Genomic DNA, 17,506 nt, shown 5'->3' on the forward strand with positions numbered 1-17,506 from the left:
AAAAAGGAAATTACGGGAAAATACACTATCAACCACAAAGTTGACTTTTTTAGTGTGATAGGACTCTATATTTAATTAGAGTTTGGTAAAAATTGGCTGCTACTTTTTTTTCGTTTTTAAATCCCAGGATTGACTGACTGCTTCTTATGATAGATATCGATAGAAGATATACTAGTATAAACAAAGTAATGGTGGGGCCTGTGTTTGTTGGGTACTTGTAGGAACGCCAAGGTCTCTCTCTCTCTCTCTCTCTGCCTATTTATATATATAGCATTGCCCAACTCTTATCCCTCCAACCCCAACCCCAATCCCTCTCTCTAGCTATTTGTCTGTTTATTATTTCTACCTCAAATTTCCAGCTGAGGGAATCCACACTCCGCACTTCACAGCTTCTCTCAATCAGGTGCATGCACCTCTCTCTCTCTCTCTCTCTCTCTCTCTCTCTTTGTATATTTGTATATATATGAATCTGGTGATCTCACACATACTTTCTTAGACAAAAAAAATGGAGTAATTAATCATTAATCGTACAAGATTTTAACATGAAAATTGTACTAGAGAAAAAGAAAAGAGAGTTTTGACAGAGATATCAGGAAAAGGCTAAAAATATTACTATAGGAGTAGATAATTTTAATAGAAACAAGATTCTCAAGCTTAAGTTTATAAATTACGGATTCCTAGAGTTAACATATAAATAATATCGAAAGCAGCACTGGTGTTTGTAGGTGCGCGCATATCCCAAAATAACGGAGGCCAACTACAGTTGCATGATGGTTCGGAAATTAAACTGAGTATTTTGGTTTATTCATCGTGAGTACTTGTAAAAATGTGTCTTGATCAAAAAGTAATAAATTGAGAGAAACGTGTTTGCATCTTAACAGTGAAATGATATTCAAGAGAAATTAATTATTCGGCAGTAAGTATCAATGGCAGCAAGACAGACACATGGCTACTTTTACAGAGATCTGCTCCTAATTACTTTTTGTCATGCTTTTACAGATCTGCTCCTAATTACTTTTTGTCATGATTTTCATGAGCACCTTATTGTTTAGAGACACAAGTATTTCCTCCGTCCCAATTTGTTTGATCACTTTTTAGCTTGTTCTTGTCTCAAAATATTTGTCCTTTTCAAATTGACTCTTGAAAGTTTCCATTTATACCCTTCCTTTTTCAATGCATTGAAAAAAGTGCCCTTATTTAATGCTAAAAGGACAATGGTATTTTTATAAATTCAATACCTTTTCATGGTGATCATTATGTTTCTTTAATAAATTGTGATCCAAAAATTAGACAAACAAATTAAGATAAAGGAAACAGTATATAGAAAGGCAATCCCACATAGAATGGGGTTATGATTAATCGATATAAAGTTGGGGTCTTTTCAAATTTTTGTATTGGATCTAAATTTTCTACATGACATCAAATCAGGCTAATTCCATCCCATGTTTTAAAAAATTTACTATCTAGCACCACACGAAGATATATCCAAAAAAAAGAGTGCACGATGGCCGACCCCCATGAAAAGTTACATGCGAGAGACCTGAAATATTGTTGCACGTAAGGGTGTACAATCTTACTTCACTTACAACTTCTACAATGCAGTTACATAGCAAGTTGGGCCTACCAGATACCTTTTGAAATTTACTGGAAATTTGCACTCTTTGATTAAACAAGAATTCAGACAATGAAGTTCATATTTGAATTTTATTTTATTTTCTTTCGTTTATCTCCTTGATAACAATCTTTAGCAAATTAGGAATTCCCAAGTCATCTAATCTCCAGCAAGTATTTGTAGAATAAGATTTCCTCGGTTAATAAGGAGGCAAAAATCAGGATATTCAAAACGGCCGGTCGAGTAATTATTCCATAAATAGTCGGACAGCATAAAGCTGAACATGTTAGGCAAAAGATGTTGGAAAATATTATTGAAATTAATAATATATATTAATTTGATTTGAAGGTGAATTGACTTGATTTAAAGTCTCTTGTCCTTTCAGTAACACCTGTTCGTCATGGGACACATCTTATATGAATAGATGTGTCTCCCCTCCCTTGGTGACCATTTTGAAATGGTCACTAGTTGGTCTATAAATAGGATATTCTCCCACTCTGTCTATATTGATTCGAAAAGATGTTTATGTGCATATGTTCATCGAGTCAAAGTCATACATCTGAGAGAACGCAAACACAAAAAGGTTCAACAGTCCCATCGATTGTAGTTCTGCTTCTATGGGGTGTTCGAACAAAGTAGTGCTAGGAGATAGACATTCATTCGATTGTAGTGTTGTTTCTATGGGGTGTTCGATCAAGAAGTGCTGGAAGATAGACGTCTATGCAAACCGTAAGAACTGTAGCAAGGACGAATCTGTATTAAGTATAGAGTGCTACACTCGCCTTGATCACCAATTTTGTTGCATCGATTTTCAAGTTAAATTTTGAGTTCCGATTTTATTGCATTCATATTGTTGGTTTTTTCACAAAAAGTAAACATATTTTCCGACAAAAGATCTCATATGCCCAGGAGTTAAGGAAAACCTAAGCTGGGGAAAAGCTACGTATTTGTTTCTAAATTCTATGCCACGACCCCTCTCTCTCTCTCTCTCCACAGCCAAAGGTAGGCGAAGAGTACCAATATTGTTGATGGAGATCGTCCACCCACTTGCGGGCACTTTAGAAGTGGACATGAGTTATTGGTAGATATAGCTTAAAAGCATCTACCAGTGGGTTTAATGCTGGGCAATTTTAATTAATAACGAATAACTTTGATTCATCATCTTCACCCACTTGTGATCACTTTCCAAGTCGTTTTCCATGAAGAAAGAACCCACATACTGTCTTGCAAAATATTTGACACGCTATCAATTTTAATACTATTTTTTACGGCATCAGCTATGTATTTAAGTGTCTGAAGAAAGAAGATCAAAAATTCGACTCTTCTTTTATGGTGTTAATCTAACTATTTAAACAATGATCATGACTTTCGCCAATAAAAATAAACTTTTGTCATCATATGTGAAAAGAAAAGGGTATTAGGTAAGGATTTTAATTTGAGAGAGAGAGAGAGAGAGAGAGAGAGAGAGAGAGAGAGAGAGTGACTTTCTTTTTACTTGAGGAGTACCAGGCTGCTGCTATAGCTTTTGGCTCCATAATTTTGCAATTTTGGCAACTCGAATTGAACAATCGTTATATTTGCTAAATTTTCTGCCATTACTCATGACCAAAAACAATTTGTGAAATTTGATGTAGTTAGAATTCAATTTTGACTCTCTTAGATTATTAAACTGCCAATTTTGACTAACCCCAGCAGCACATTACGGTAATTAAGAAGGAAATTTACTATATTTGTGTTCTTATAAACTTATTTTTTCCTCTGTGTTTTATTCGTCCATTTTCTATCTTTGTTAGATTTTATAGTTTTTGAATTAATAATCTGTCTCGATAAGAGGAGTCTGAAAAGTTAAAAAAATTATGACAAAAAGCAAAAAAAAAAAAATCATTAAAGACAGAAAAAGTATCAAACATCTGTCTTTTTTTTAATCTAAAGTGTCGTCTTATATAAATTTTTTTCAACATCAATCCATATTTTTATAATTTTCTGATTCCTCTCGTTGAGACAAACAATTAACCCAAATATTTACGATAAAAAACTAATCAAAAAGTTATGAAAAGTAAAAAATATTGAAATAAGCTGTATACAAATAAGTATAAAAGAGCGTATATAGGTCCGTAAGATGAAAAATAAATAAAAATAAAAAAGCTTTGACATCTCTATTAAAATTTATAAACCTCCTAGTTTGTTTTCTAAATGAAGCTTATTGCAAAAATACCAGAAGAACAATATGGATGATTCTATAATTTTAAAAAGGAGTTACAGAATCCTTGCTGACCTATGACTGCAATCTATTACTCCCTCAGTCCCAAATTGGATGTCAATTTATGATATGTGTGTCAATTTCAATTTTTTATATCTTTCAATATGAATCTCAAAAAATATGCAATATGAATCTTGTTTGATAGTTCTCAATTAGTTCTATTAAGACAAAGTTTTCAAACTCATGAAAAATTTTATAAATTAAAAGATATGAGTAATGAAAAATAAAATAAAATTCAAAAATTGTCATCCTTTTTTAGACGGAGGGAGTATAAAATTCGCGCTATTTTAAAAAAAAAAGTAAAAATATTTTTTATTTCTTATATCTAAGAAAATTGACGCCAACAAAAATATCACAATTGTTTTTTTTTTTTTTTACTAAGGGAAAGTAGTCACATATTTTTTCAAGAAATGCGATATTCTTTATTTAGAATATATTACGACTTTTTGCTGAACAAAAGTTATGAGTGCGAGGGAGTATATCCCATGGGCCATGGGAACTTGAAAGGATGACAAAGGCCTTGTTCGTTTTCTAATTTTTGGTATTTTCAATTTTGATAGTGGGTGAAAAGAGAAATTGAGTAATGATTGAAAAAATGAATAAAAAATAAAACTAAAATAATGTTAAACATGCAAACAAACAAAGCCAAAGTAGCTTGTGATGTTTTTCTGAACAGCGAGTAGCTTGTGATGAGGCCGCCCCTTTGGACAACGTTTGTCGGCTTGTTGTTTTCAATTTTGACATGCGCTTTCGTTATTTTAGAAAAAAAAAATTGCTTTTACTGTAAGTTAGCAGGGTCAGAGAGAAGTTTGTAAATGAACAAAGGCATAAATCCAGAAGAATAAATTCTTTACACCGTCGGTGTAAACATTTGTTTTTTTCAAATCAATTGCATTACGCCACGTCGTCATGTTTTATTAATTGGGACCACTATTTTGACACGTGTCACAATGCAATTGATTTGGATGAAATAAATGTTTATACCGGCGGTGTAAAGAATTTATTCTCTAACCCCGGACCTTTTCTTGAAAAACAAGGATTACAAATCAGTGGTGCTACAGTTTCCGACCATTAATACAAAACTATGGAGTATTTAGATCGCGCATCTACATATATTGGATGCCGTTGATTCTTTCGTAAATCCACTTTTTTTTTTTATAGAATTTTTGAACGATTCGAATCGATCGTTCAGTGACCGGAGTGGGTCTGGCAGAGCGTCGGAATCCTATTGGTATCTCTTGGTCAGGAACTGTAGCCTTTTTTATTAGAAATAGCTATGAGATGGACCAAGAGCCACATATCTAAGAAAATTCTTTCATTCTCCTCTCACTTTCTTTCAATTTTGGTAGGTGTTCTCTCTTTTCTTCTCCACTAAGGGCCACCGGCCCATCATTTCGTTGAATGTCAACACGCGTTTTTCAATGCATATTAAAAAAAATTAGAAAAAAAAAAGAAGAAAAGAACAAGTGTTTTTCCATGTTCCACGTGTCCATGACCAAATGTTCCACGACAACCAAATTTGGTCCAGAGAAATTTTTCAGTGTCGGATGGGTACTATATGATGCTCGCTCGGCATATCCAAGCCATCCATTTCGATTTTAAATGGCTCAAATTTGGAGAGAGAAAGAGGAAAGAGAGTGGTGGATTGAGAGGAGAGAGAGTTTCAATTTGTGCCGTCTAACACACTTTTTGACGGTCCGGAGGGCTACTTGGACTCCACATGGGCTCAGCCACGTGGTATCCATCCGGTACCGAAAAATTTCTCCAAATTCCGGGACTTGCAGTGTTTTTTTTTTTTTTCACAAGAAAGAATAACAGGAATTGCTGTCCAAAGCATTTCCGTTATGGGAAATGGATTGTGGCAGTTTTTTTTTTGGCAAAATTGCACCCCTCGAAGTTCAGCCTTTTTTTTTTTTCCACCAATAAGGACTAGTTTAGTTAGCCAGAACTCTTGCATCTCACTAGGAGGTCAGGAGTTCGAGTCTCCTCACCTGCGTATGAATGTTCTTCCCTTAGAAGGTTTTTCCTTTCTTTTTTTGTTTCTACCTTATATAATGGGCTTATTTCTTGTATTGGTTAAATTATTAAGTTTGGTTATCTCGTGGGCTCTTACAATTGATATAGTGTTCATTGTTTATACTTCATATCTAATGTAAAAATGATCTCTTCTATCGATTGATAAAAAAAAAGTTCAGCCTTTTCCAACCCCTTTGTGGACCTAGCTCAATAATTGGCCGTTTATGTTGGTCTTGCTAAAAACATTAAAGTACAACAAAATTGAGAAATGATTTTTGCTGAATTCTGAGTCAGTATATGCAGAACGTACGCAATTTTGATTTGTTTTTATATTCCAATCAAATATTAAATATTAATTCTCATTTAATTAATAGTATGATTTTATAATATAATAACAAACGTTTCGATGAGATTTACAATATGAACAAAGCCAAACATTGAACTACGCCCGGCAAGGGGCTGAAAAATGCCAAAACTTGACGGGGTATATATGGTTTTGCTGCAACTTGCCAACAATCCCTTTGCTTGCTTAATTCAACGTTACAATTCTTAATCGTCGAACCTAGGAAATTCAAAACTTTCTATACTAATAATAAGATGTTCTATCCTGTCCCATTTGTTTGTTCTCGATAAAAATGTTTATTAAACTATGTCTAATGCTAGAATTCAATGACTACTACGTAGGTAAGGTAAAATGCATAACTTTTGGTCATATAAATTAATGCAGAGAACTAAGAAGATAAAGATGTGGAAGCTCAAAATTGCAGAAGGTAATGGGCCCTACTTATATAGCACAAACAACTTTGTTGGTAGACAAATTTGGGAGTTCGACCCAGATGCCGGCACCCCAGAAGAGCGAGCTGCAATTGAAAAGGCAAGAGAGGAATACAAACAAATTTTCAAAAAGGATCGAGCTCGGGCTTTGCCTTGTGCTGATCTTCTAATGCGGATGCAGGTAAATAATACAATACTGGACAATAATTGACTGTTAAGGATCGACGATGTCTTATTTAAAAAAGCTTTCCCTCCATGACTTATTTTTGCCTTGATAGGAATATTCGTATACATTCTGGTTAATATTTCTAGTTTTTTATATTGCCTCAACCAAAAAATTTGAAAATAAAAAATCAATATAATTGTAAACAAAATGCAGGAAGAGGAAAATAATTCTGAATAATGTCAAAATATTGACTTTTTTAAAAATTTCAAAATGTGTTCATACTTTTTTAGTCTTTCCAAACAAAGTTATTAGTGTAAATTAAGGTTAATTGTAACCATAGCATTAGTTTGATAGAGTCCACTGACCAATTGATGCATCAGGTCAACCTCAATCAACTTGTGAAATTGTTACTACTACTCAATTTATTTATTCAATCCATCTACAGTTTTTTGATTAGTTAATGTATCTACAGTTTAAAAAGGAAAACAGTCATATCGATCTAAGCATACCACCAGTGAGGCTAGGGGACAAAGAAGAAGTAACCTACGAAGCCACCACGACAGCTTTAAGAAAAGCCGTCCGATTAAATCGCGCAATCCAAGCCCCCGACGGCCATTGGGCCGCAGAAAATGCAGGCCCAATGTTTTTTACTCCACCCCTGGTAAGTCTTCTCATTTCCAAATTGAGAACAACATGCCTATTTTATGAATTTCGTAATCAATTTTCAATTTTTTTTTTTAAATTTAACTGCTGTATACATCACAAAAAGTTTCAAGAAATGCACATTTTTTTTCTTACCACTTTCATTTCTATGGATACACAACATCGGCATATTAATATCATACATATACATCTTTCAAAATGTTGGGTAATTAGAGTGCATGAATTCGGAAAGTAACTCTTCACAAAAATCAGACGAAAATAGGAAGAAACGGAATTCTTACTCTGTGAGTGGAGTGCTAATTGTTTGTAGTCCAAATAACATTGCAGGTCATTGTCCTATACATAAGTGGAGCAATCAACTCCATCTTTACAGCAGAGCACAGAAAGGAACTGAAACGTTATATTTATCTCCATCAGGTAGGTACATACATAATTAGCTTATTATATAGATGGATTAATACAGTAATTGTTCGATAATCCAATTGAGCACCCCCAACGTAAAAAATGACAAAACAAATTTGGATATGTATGTAATTGTGATTGTGATTGTGATGTATATATGTAGAATGATGATGGGGGATGGGGATTTTACATAGAGGGGCATAGCACGATGATTGGGTCAGCACTTAGCTACGTTGCTCTGCGCTTGTTGGGGGAAGGCCCAGATGATGGAGAAGGTGGGGCGATGTCCAAAGCCCGGAAATGGATACTTGACAATGGTGGTGCAACTGGGATACCCTCTTGGGGAAAAACTTATCTCTCGGTAATTAAATACATTCCTTACTTTGATAATTTCACTCCTTTTTTCTTTTGGATTAGCAGATAATTTCACTCTTTCATTTCTTTTAGCTTCTCTTTCACTAATTACTTACTTTAATATATTTTCTTTAGGTGCTTGGAGTGTATGAATGGGCAGGCTGCAACCCATTACCCCCAGAATTTTGGCTTTTCCCTTCTTTTTTGCCTTATCATCCAGGTAACTTATTAACTGGAAGGACAATCTACTTACTAGTAATTACTTATGAAATAACAACATGGTTACATGATGATGATAGTATAAAAAGAAGAAGAAAAGAAACAGTTGGGAACAAGGATGATTTAATTGTTCATATTTGCAATGTTTATTCTTGTGATGTAGTTTAATACAATCCTTGTACCATGCAGCAAAAATGTGGTGCTATTGTCGAACAACTTATATGCCAATGTCATACTTATATGGGAGGAAGTATCACGGGCCAATAACCGATCTAGTCAAGGCAATTAGACAAGAAATCCACACGAAGCCATACGAGGAGATAAATTGGAACAAAGCACGGCATCATTGTTGTAAGGTTGGTAAAATTCAACTATTAGAGTGTATCTTCGGGAGTGGATGAAAAACAAGCACTCCATCATTGTAGGATATGTTGTGCTCAAAAAGTACTCTGCTATTATTAAGTATATTGTATTAGTTTCAGAAGGAAATCTTCAACATGTTATGGCTGGCATATATACTGAATCCAACGGTGAATTTTGAATACAGGAGGATCTCTATTATGAGCATACCTTCGTACAGGATCTCCTTTGGGATACACTTCATTATTTGAGTGAGCCGATCATGAACCGTTGGCCCTTCAACAAGATCAGAGATAGAGCCATTAAGAAGACAGTTAAGTATCTACGTTATGGAGCAGAGAATAGCAGATACATCACCATAGGATGTGTTGAGAAGGTGAGTAAGACAAACATTTTTCTGCTTTATTTTATTGGTTATATAGAAGATTTGGTAATGGTTGGATGGAGTTTTATAAGCTGGAAAAGGAATAAGAACAACCAGTTCAGGATGTGTGGATCGGTTATTTCAAAAGTAGTGATTTTAGCTTTGATAGATAACTGCGGATCTGTATTTTTAATCAGAGTCGGTTATGTACTTTGAAGTTATGGGACCTGAGTCAATTTCTTAGTCATGTTCGAGCATCCTACCATCCAATGTTAGCTCGTGTTATTTTCAAAAGGATCTCTTCGATTGACCTTTTTTTTTCCTTCCTGTACAACAGAGTTTGCAAATGATGTGTTGGTGGGCTGAAAACCCGAATGGTGATGAATTCAAGCACCATCTCGCTCGAGTTCCTGATTACATGTGGCTTGCTGAAGATGGAATGAAAATGCAGGTTTTTATAGCACAAACCCTAGTTGCTTGTTTGACTTCTATTTTTGTCAAAATGGTAGAAGTTTTATTGATAACAATCAACCAAATACATTAAAAAGATGGTTATCTTTCCCTAAAGAAGATTAACCAAACAAGAAGTCTAGTTTCCCAAGTCTTGACACCAGAACCTAGCATCCCGGAACTTGCCAACTTGTGTGTATCCCCATTTGGCGACCTCCGGACAAAATGAAAATCACAACTCTCAAACTACTGTGCTATCCTTCTAATGTTGTCAACAATTACTTCCACCCATACAGGACATTCCATGGCATTGCCCAGGATCTTGTTTTGACATGTTTGCAACTTAATTCACTAAAACTTGAATTCCTGAGCGTTGTACTTCAAGAAGCTATATGTTTGTTTTCAGTTTGCAAGTTTCCAATATGTTTGTTTTTCTACTTGAAAAGATCACAATAAGATATGTTTTGTTTTACACCTTTTGAGGTTCGCATTGGTCAAATTAAAATAAAATTTCTCAGTGATAACAATAGTCCAAATATTACAAAATCATTCCTAGGTAACAGGAGATGTTTGCTAATTACTTATTGTTTAATTGCAGAGTTTTGGAAGCCAAATATGGGACACTACTCTTGCCACTCAGGCACTTATAGCAAGCAATATGGTCGAAGAGTGTGGGGATGCACTTAAGAAGTCGCACTTCTACATAAAAGAATCACAGGTTTTTCTCTAACCACAAAAAGCCTTTGTTATTTTCCATCATAAGGCTTCATGTCATTCACTGACATCGCATCTTCATATTTTCAGATCAAAGAAAATCCAGCTGGGGATTTCTCAAGTATGTATCGCCAATTTACTAAAGGAGCATGGACTTTCTCTGATCAAGATCAAGGTTGGGTTGTCTCAGACTGTACAGCTGAGTCACTTAAGGTAATCTCACTTCAGAATTCTTGTCATGGGCTTTCAACTTGTTTTTTGAAAGTCCATTCTAATTTTAAGTAATATCACCTTACACTTTGGTAGTACTAGCAAATTAGCAGTTGTCAGACTCAAAACCTCCTTTGTTGTTTTGGATATGCAGTGTCTACTAATTTTTTCGCAAATGCCTCCTGAAATTGCTGGGGAGAAAGCCGACACTCAAAGGTTATATGAGGCAGTGAATGTCCTCCTATATTTACAGGTAACATGCCTATTCAATTTGAACTTTAAAGAGTATAACCAATTTGGAGATATTTGCATACTTGTATGAGTTACTGTAACTTTTGTACAACATTTTATTACAAAACAAATGCGTGGTATTTGTAGTTCTTTTATTTCAAGAAAAAAAAAATGATAATTTTCATTGCTACATTATTCTGATAGTGATATCGGTATGTTTGATATTAAGAGATCCATAGCAGAGTAGCAGCTTATTGACTTTTTTCATGCAGCACCCTGAAAGTGGTGGATTTGCTATTTGGGAGGTGGTTGTTCCATTACCAGCTTTGCAGGTAATACTCAATATTATAGCTACAATACTTCTTCACTTACACACTAAACCTGCCAATCAAGTCCATCTTTTTTTATTAAAAGTGAATATACCTGTTAAGATCTATTGAAGCAATGTGATAACTGATGAGGGTATTTTGCTATTGTCTTTTCCCTTTGTTCAGGCATTGAATCCTTCAGAATTGTTTGCTGACATTGTCGTCGAAACTGAGTAAGAACTTGACCTTCTACGTTATTCAACGTTGTTTGAAAATTTTCTCATAGACCTTGTTAACATTTTCCAGACCATAATACTATTTGCTATAAAAAAAATCTCTAGCTCTTTAAAATTATTATTTGCCTACAAACTATCGATTTTCTATACTAGTGAAAACAATATTGACCCAGAAAGGTTTTCTAGACTAATAACAAAACGACTGTGTGGGCACCCCTATGTTGATTCTGGACAATGGGACTCCATTATACACTCTCTGGATGAATGCTGTTTTGCAATTTAGAAATAGTTTTGGTTTAATTTTTGTCTAGCAAGCATTATTTTTTTCTCCCCATTTAAGATTCCCTCACCATAAACAAACATTATTGACTTTGTTCAATTGGCAAATCTAGGCATGTGGAGTGTACTGCCTCTATAATCCAGGCTCTGCTAATGTTCAAGCACTTACATCCGGGGCATCGGGAGAAAGAAATAGAGGTTTCTGTGGCAAAAGCAATTCGTTTCCTTGAGGGCAGACAGTGGCCTGATGGTTCTTGGTGAGTTAGATTTCACTTTCCAATTCCTTTGCAGAAGTAGGAATTCAAGATTCTCAAGTGTTGGATAGACGTACTAAGACCTTTGTGATGTTGATAGGTATGGATACTGGGGAATTTGTTTCATCTACGGGACATTCTTTGTGCTAGGAGGGTTAGCTTCAGCTGGAAGGACGTATAACAACTGCCAAGCAGTTCGGAGAGGGGTTGAATTTTTGCTTAATTCACAAAATGAAGAGGGAGGCTGGGGAGAGAGCCTTGAATCATGCCCATCTATGGTAATTCCCATGCCCAAGCTTATTAATCAATTGCAAACCAAAAGACCAATAATACCAAATTTCTGAAGACAAAAGATCTAGAGTGCTGTGGCTGAACGAATTTTAGCTTCCATGATGATTAACTGCACACGATGATACTGAAATTCCACAAGATAAGACTAGGGAACACTGTTAACTGCACACGATTCCGCCATGACTTTAGTCTGGTGCTTGTTTGTTGCCAAGTTTGAGTACCTCTGTTCTTTTGCATTGTCATCCTTATCCTAATTTTTATCTCGCTCTTATGAAGTGTGGTATACCTAATTTAATGAACGCATCTAAAATTCCAGATTTTGTCAACACTCAGTAAAAGTTAGACGGAAATCGAATGTACCCTTGCACCACCCACACTGTTTTTGTTTTTAATTAAACCTCGCCGGAGAAAAGGAAATGGAAACACAGACTTGTGTTAACGATGCTGTTGTTATGTGGTGTTGTGTTACTACTAATGTTTAATAAATAACACAGAAATACCAACCTCTGGAAGGAAACCGAACCAACTTGGTACAGACATCATGGGCTATGCTTGGTCTCATTCATGGTGGACAGGTTAGCATCAATTTCAAAATTATTGAAGATTTCATCACGGAATTAAAGATTACTAGAGCTAGATACCAATTCATAGTTTTATTTGTTTGTGTTGTAATTTCATTACCTAGGCTGAGAGAGATCCAACACCTTTACATAAAGCAGCAAAGCTATTGATTAATGCACAAATGGATGATGGTGATTTTCCACAACAGGTGATTTTGCTTAAGCATCCTCATTTTTTATTACTACTTGGTTTGGAATCTTATTTCATTTTTTAGATCCAAAAACTCAGAGAAACAAAAACAAAAGCAGAAACCAAAACCATGCCTAATTAAATCTTTCTCTTTCTCTCTCTCTCACACACACACAAACTCCGTGCTGTTACTATGTAGGTTGTATTTTCCTGACAGTATAAAATTATCGATTACAGGAACAAACTGGAGTCTACATGAAGAATTGCATGCTGCATTATGCACAGTACAGAAACATATTCCCAATGTGGGCCCTTGGAGAATACCGCAAGCATGTTTGGCCTTCTTGCTAGAAAGTGTGAAATCCAACTTTCTCTCTCCCTAAAGTATAAATTGGAGACATAGTTTATGTAACAACTCCGATTTTTCGTTCAATAAAAATCTCGTTGTTATTTGAAATTTCTTAATTTCTCTTAATTGCTCGTTGATTCTCTTATTTGATTTCCTTGTGGTTTGTATTTAAACAATCGATCGCCTTATCATCGTATTTCTCGACTAGAAACCCTAATCGCACTTTGGACCCTCAAGGATCGCTTCTTGACTTATATGCCCTACCTAGCAAGCCTAGTTAGCTTCTAACCGGCTTGATGGAGTGACCAAACTAGGAAGTCACCTAGTTACGTTTCCCTAACCGAAGATGGACCGTTTTGCCCATCTTAAACCTTTTGAACCTTTTGAACCCTAGACTAGAAAGGATTTAATTGTTTTCTTTTATTGTTTTAGTTTTATTCTTTAACCATTGGACGATAAATGTTAGGGGAATTATTATCCATTGGATAAAGGAAACCCATTTCTTTATATTAAAAGGATTTTGAAAGATTTAAGCAAAGTACTATGATTGACATTTATAATTATTTTTTAAAAAGTATTTTTCAATTACTTTACTAATTAAAGTACCCAAGTAACTATGGACCATTGGATAATAACCATTAGGGTAATCTTTACCCATTGGACAAAAGCCTTTTCTTTATTTTATTTGGTAAGTACATATATATATATATCACATGTGTATTTCCAAAAAGGACATGTAGTCTTTTCCAAAAACTTAATTTAGTATTTAAAGTACCCGTACCTTATTATCCCTTGGATAATAACCATTAGGGATTCTATTAACCATTGGGTAATAGGCTCATCTTTCAACCAAAGTACTTAACCCATTAAACTAATATTTTGTTAAGATTCCCGGGAGTACAAAAGTACATTATTTTATTATTTAAAGTACTCGTACTTTATAATTGTTTATTGGGGAAATCTTGACCCTTAAAGACTAAATTGCCCTTTTGTACAAAAGTACTTATTGTTTAATTATATTCTTACATGTTTGTACATATATATACATATATAGTTAGTACATGAGAGAGAGAGAGAGAGGGAGAGAGAGGAGAGAGAGGAGAGAGAGGCCGAGAGAGAGGAGAAGAGAGAGAGGCTGAGAGAGAGAGAGGGAGAGAAAGGAGAGAGAGGCCGAGAGAGTGGAGAAGAGAGAGAGGCCGAGAGAGAGAGAGAGAGAGAGAGAGAGGGAGAGAGAGTGAAGGAAAGAGGAAGGAAGAAGTAGATGGATTGATGTGTACTTTGACATTAGTCTTTCAAAGTACTTCAAATCTTTGGTGATTCCTTTCCTAGCCAAATCTTAACCCCATTAACCTCCATTGTACAAACTTTCAATTGTTTAAGCCATGAATCTTGTACCAATGTCTCCTCCATTGCAACATATCTTCCAAGAATCCCATCCAAGGACTAACCTAGCCATGCAAGCCTACTAATTTAGCTTCCAACCTTTCAATCAAACCTTGACATGTGAAATAAAGTGTGACATAGAGAGAGAGAGAGAGGGGCCGGCCAAGAGGGAGAGAGGGAGAGCCCTTGCCTATAAATAGAAGCTCATTCCAAAGCTTAAACTCACACCTTCCACCATTGCTCTCACTTCTCTCTAGAAATTCCAAAAGTTCTTGCTTTCAAAGTTCTAGTTTTCTAGTGTTCTTGAGTGTTCTTGAGAGAAACCACCAAACCACCTCCCAAAACCACCGTTAGATCTTTTAAAGTAGATTAGTTAGTTAGAAAGTTGTTTCTAGGAAGAGAAAGTACAACTCTCTTCCTTTCGAAGCAAACCGACGCCGTTACGCCGCCGAAATCCAAAACCGACGACCGAATCTTCTTAGCCGACTACTACCGCCAAGAAGCAAGGTAGAATATTCTTATCGTCCACCCCAAATATAGTGTAGGAACTTCTTATCTCTATTCCTAAGTATAAGTAGTTTTGTATCATAACTCAAAAATAAGTTCATTTGAAAGTAACTTTGTTCATTAAAACTTATGTAGATAAGGTTATCTTTGTTTAAGAATGTATGAGATGCATGATGTTGTTATTGTGATTCAAGCATGTTATGTGGTCAAGAGTTGGATAATATTGTTGTATTCATTTTTGAAATTTATAAATGCTCGTTTATGTGGAAAGTCCTACACCACGGAGTCTATGTATGTAACGTGACACGAAAACCAAGAGAATAGAGACATGGCACCTAGGGTGTGTTAACGAAGATAAAAAAAGTGTATCCGAGGGAGGAAATATTTTGAAACTACATAATGACCGGTTTTGGGTGCATTATGTGAGTTGTGTGTGTGTATGCCAATGGGAACCCGGCGCGGCGGAACCATTGTGAGGATACTCGGGAAACCGGCGCGGCGGAACCGAGGTTGGGTGTGTGCTTGGTTATCCGCAGTACGGAGCCAATGCGGTTGTGTGCCAATGGGAACCCGGCGCGGCGGAACCATTGTGAGGATACTCGGGAAACCGGCGCGGCGGAACCGAGGTTGGGTGAGTTAAAAAGGAGTTTTTGGGTAAAAAGGAAAGTGAAGTAAAAACATGGTCTACAATGAGTCCAAATAATGAACACAACGTTAGTCAAGTAAGGTTTGTAGATTTGAATATTTGTATGGACTATATGCATGATCTAAGTGGAATTGTTGTTATTATGTTCTTCGTCCATAAGTTAAGGGTTAGAGGGTTTGGATAGTTCTATTGAGCTTTTTGGCTCACGGTGTTGCCTTTTTGGTAACCCTGGCATATTATACCGGTGGCGACGCGGGTATAATACGTCAGATCTCATAGATGAGCAGGGCGAGCTTTACACCTTGGAAGCCTTTAGAGCCGAGGAGCTAGCTGTGATGGAAGAACAAGCGGAGCTGTAGTTAGGAGCCTTAGTTTCCTTCCGTTTGTAATAAAAGTACTCCTTTTATGTTTTTGATGTAATAAAAGAGCCGGACTCAGCTTTTATTTCAATAAAATGTTTTATTTAACGTATCCAAATTTCGGGGCGTTACAGTTTACACCTTACCTGTGTCAATCCCTGTGGCCACGTCGAAAATTGTATTCCAATAAGAAAAAATGCAGGATTTATGGAAAATCCCTTGCAGCTTTTTTTCCCCCCTCCTGTAATTTAGTGTGTGAAGCTCTTGTATCAAGTCCCCTGAAAGTATAATATAATACAGAAAATTGGGCTAGAGTCCAAAGGAGTGACTTGTCGGGCCCTTTAATCCAAGCTAAGTCTTTATTAGGTTTCGGATCCATAATGCATTCTTTGATGGACAAAAATAGCTAGCCTATGTTCTACCTGCTATTTGCTCCGAGCTCTTCGCGGTTACAGAGCACTCCGTCCACATCAAACACAGCCGGCCGACACCTCTTCATCCACACTCGCTTCCCGTCTCCAACAAAACACTTTCTCCTCCTCCAATTTTACACACACCCTCGGCCTCATCACGGCTACACTCCGCCGCCGTTGGAGAGGAGAGGTAGGCCGCATTGAAAACAATCTTCAGAAGTGAGAGAATATGGGAAAATGAGGGAAATCAAATCCAAAATAATTCTGTGTGAATCACCTGTAGTCTGTTTCTCTATTTCCTCTTCTAAATTAGGGTTTGATTTTGTGATGTGAGTTGTCACCAAGAATGGAGGTATCATTTCTGTCGGATTGTGAGAGAACAACCAGAGGAGGAAAAGTGGGGTTTTTAATTGCAAAATGGAGATTGCATAATCGAAGAACCCGAGAAAAGTGTTTGTTTGCGATTAAAATTGCAAAAAAAAAATTTGAAATAGCAAAATATTATTCAATGCCCCTGGGGCATGTGTCCCGCGTGGTGTTTCGGGTCTCTTCTCAATCAAACATTTCTGTGAGACTTGAGACTAAATGTAAGGATCTCACAATAATGTGTGGTGAAACGTTTGGGGCACCGTCACGTGGTGCCATTGGGCACTGAATAATCTATCTGAAATAGCTGTTGAAGATTTTTTGTATTTGTTATTTTAATAAATAAAGAATTTTTACTATACTTTTCAAGTCGTCAAGTTGGGGATAGGCGGTGTTGAGAGGGTGGTGGCGATGGTAAAATTGGTTGTGTTGGTGCATGGATTTGTCCTTGCGTTCATTGGAGTTGTCAAACTTGATCGCGTCTCAACGGAACATATGAATTTAATTGTTTTCTGATAAGTTTATCTGTTGCTTTATTTTAGACAGATACAAAAATTATTCAAAATAGAT

The 17,506-nt window shown here is 36.0% G+C and overlaps 1 protein-coding gene across 2 annotated transcripts; it reads left to right on the forward strand.

Moving 5' to 3' along the window:
• Nucleotides 1-245: 245 nt before the first annotated feature.
• LOC131310508 (dammarenediol II synthase-like) lies at nucleotides 246-16,370 on the forward strand. Of its 2 annotated transcripts, XR_009195241.1 has the most exons (20): nucleotides 246-403; nucleotides 6,616-6,843; nucleotides 7,301-7,489; nucleotides 7,819-7,908; nucleotides 8,057-8,254; nucleotides 8,383-8,467; nucleotides 8,656-8,822; nucleotides 9,014-9,202; nucleotides 9,528-9,641; nucleotides 10,239-10,358; nucleotides 10,445-10,567; nucleotides 10,719-10,817; nucleotides 11,068-11,127; nucleotides 11,290-11,336; nucleotides 11,732-11,875; nucleotides 11,973-12,150; nucleotides 12,658-12,738; nucleotides 12,849-12,932; nucleotides 13,151-13,328; nucleotides 16,304-16,370. XR_009195241.1 is itself a non-coding variant. In XM_058337569.1 (19 exons), exons 2-19 carry the CDS (start codon nucleotides 6,634-6,636, stop codon nucleotides 13,262-13,264), a joined length of 2,292 nt encoding a protein of 763 aa, XP_058193552.1. In that variant the 5' UTR covers nucleotides 246-403; nucleotides 6,616-6,633; the 3' UTR covers nucleotides 13,265-13,370. The 2 variants fall into 2 exon arrangements, 1 of the variants encoding a protein (XP_058193552.1); XM_058337569.1 differs by lacking the exon at nucleotides 16,304-16,370 and having other exon boundaries at nucleotides 13,151-13,370.
• Nucleotides 16,371-17,506: the final 1,136 nt, after the last annotated feature.

This window comes from Rhododendron vialii, chromosome 2a (assembly GCF_030253575.1).
Source record: "Rhododendron vialii isolate Sample 1 chromosome 2a, ASM3025357v1".
NCBI lineage: Eukaryota > Viridiplantae > Streptophyta > Magnoliopsida > Ericales > Ericaceae > Rhododendron > Rhododendron vialii.

What these genes read in the sequence shown, in the direction of transcription:
- LOC131310508 (XM_058337569.1), top strand. Translation starts at nt 6,634, where the DNA reads ATGTGGAAGCTCAAAATTGCAGAAGGTAATGGGCCCTACTTATATAGC. An exon ending in GTTATATTTATCTCCATCAG is followed by an intron (nt 7,909 to 8,056) that starts GTAGGTACATAC and finishes GTATATATGTAG; the next exon opens with AATGATGATGGGGGATGGGG. An exon ending in TTCCATTACCAGCTTTGCAG is followed by an intron (nt 11,128 to 11,289) that starts GTAATACTCAAT and finishes CCCTTTGTTCAG; the next exon opens with GCATTGAATCCTTCAGAATT.